General features: G+C 35.0%; 1 protein-coding gene across 2 annotated transcripts in view; it reads right to left on the bottom strand.

Annotated features, from left to right (window-relative positions):
- Nucleotides 1-1,921, bottom strand: part of LOC119592049 (lysine--tRNA ligase-like) — an 8,929-nt gene that overhangs the window by 2,736 nt on the left and 4,272 nt on the right. For both annotated transcript variants that reach the window (XM_037940848.1, XM_037940847.1), the window contains 2 exons: nucleotides 1,173-1,278; nucleotides 133-399 (listed from right to left, as the gene is read on the bottom strand). In XM_037940848.1, coding sequence (XP_037796776.1) covers nucleotides 133-399; nucleotides 1,173-1,278 — 373 coding nt within the window. The remainder of the gene's footprint in view (nucleotides 1-132; nucleotides 400-1,172; nucleotides 1,279-1,921) is intronic.

The following is a 1,921-nucleotide window of genomic DNA, read 5'->3' as shown; positions in this document are numbered from 1 at the left end:
CTAAAACAAGTAAAATTTCACATTTACTTTAAATCATATTTTGGTTTAATAAAGAGCACAAGTATAGTTTTGGGTGTGAAATCAAAAGAAATCACTTCCGTAATAATGACAAACACAAAACTCTTCACCAACCTGTAACTTCACTCCTTCCCCTCTGAGGTCATAGAAGCGTAACTTCTGACTGCTCTCTCGAATAGCATGGACCCTGCCAGCCACAGTAACCTCCTCCTTTCCCTCCTCATTTTCCCCCAGGGAACTGTACTTCTCCAGGAACAGTGTGAGTGAGGTAGACACATGGAACTTGTGAGGATACACTGGTTTACCTTCATTTTTCAACTGCTGGACATACTGAGTTCTCAGTTTGAGGTATTCATTGGGACTAATTTCCTCCTCATTCACCTGTAATGGATATGGAAAGTTTAACATTGAAGGCAAGGAAAAAAGGAGACATACCTGTATTTACTTATCAAAAAGAAAAACAACATGGCATGGTTATATACTCCCTCCAAATCCATAAATATGTTTGCACATCTTTCTTAATCCTTTCTTTACCAGAATTCATTTGGAGGTACATGCATTTCTTGAATGTGAACACAATATAAGTACTATAAAAATTTTGTACATACTAATATTGTGATTGTTTTTAAGATCTTGCCAAGGGCAAGGATATCTTAAAATGAAGCCATGTCTTCTTCAAATACAGATGAATATGTACCATATGGCAAAAACTTATTTTCAGTACACGTCATAAATACCTCACTGTCTTTAACTAATAGTAGGTAGACAGCATTTATATTAGTTCCACCTGCTCCAGCAATCACTTTATAGGGTTCTAACATCAACATTCAATTCAAAGTGACTATTCTGCCTTCATAGGAATTTGACTACTGAATGGAAATCAATCAAAACCTTGTTATGGTCACACATGCTGCTCAATATCTTTTTACTAGCTTATTCAAAATTACAAATAATTCTTCCGATCATCTACAGACGAATCAAAAACGGAAGCCTCACATGACTAACATCAAGTTCATTAAGATATCAACATAAACAATACATATAGACCAGAATGCCGAAGAGAGGTTAAAGATATAATACATTAAAAGCAACAAAATCTTAACTCTATAAATATCATACTTCTATAATAACAAAAGAGTGATTATCTACTTTACCTTCTTAGGTTTTGCAGCCTGGTCAGGCTGAGTTGCAACTTTATTTGCTTCTTTTTCTGCTTTTTCCTGAGCCTTCTTCTCGGCCTTCAGTCTCCTTTTCAGTTCACTGTAAATGAAGAGCAATGTTATAAAGCAAACATAAGTACATAAAAGAAAAAAGAACACATTTTATTCAAAGGGAAATTATAGGTGGAGAACATGCATTTCACCGAATAAGGCCTATACCTATAAAACCTAGCAAAAAATCTTTATTACACACATTATAAGTTAGAATGTGCAATTTGAGTATATGAGACCTAGAACATAGTTAATTAACCCACTCACAATGGGATATTCTCATCTGCCTGGCTTTGCATAAGGCCAGCTGCTTTTTGCTAAGGTGTACATAATCTTAGAGAAAATGAGATTGAAAAGAGGCTGCAGCTCTCATATTGATATTCTGTATCTCTTCAATAACAGAAGTTAGGACAAAACAAGGATATAACTATTTAATTCACAAATAACTGCACAGTTGAGCAGGCTTGACTGTGCATGCGATGGTTGTATGTTCTCGTCATTCAGGTCTGGTTTGCCATGAGGTGATTAGATGTCATCTGGCATGAGTGGGTTAACAAAAACGTTAATGAAGCACGACACTAACACATCAAGAAGAATAACAGTCATAATATAGAAATAATAAAAAAATACAACCCAACTCTTAAAAAAAAGGTAGACATAAAAGAATGTCTGATCAGACTATCATACAAAGC

Source organism: Penaeus monodon, chromosome 29 (assembly GCF_015228065.2).
Source record: "Penaeus monodon isolate SGIC_2016 chromosome 29, NSTDA_Pmon_1, whole genome shotgun sequence".
NCBI lineage: Eukaryota > Metazoa > Arthropoda > Malacostraca > Decapoda > Penaeidae > Penaeus > Penaeus monodon.
This window is presented reverse-complemented; position numbering and strand designations above follow the sequence as displayed.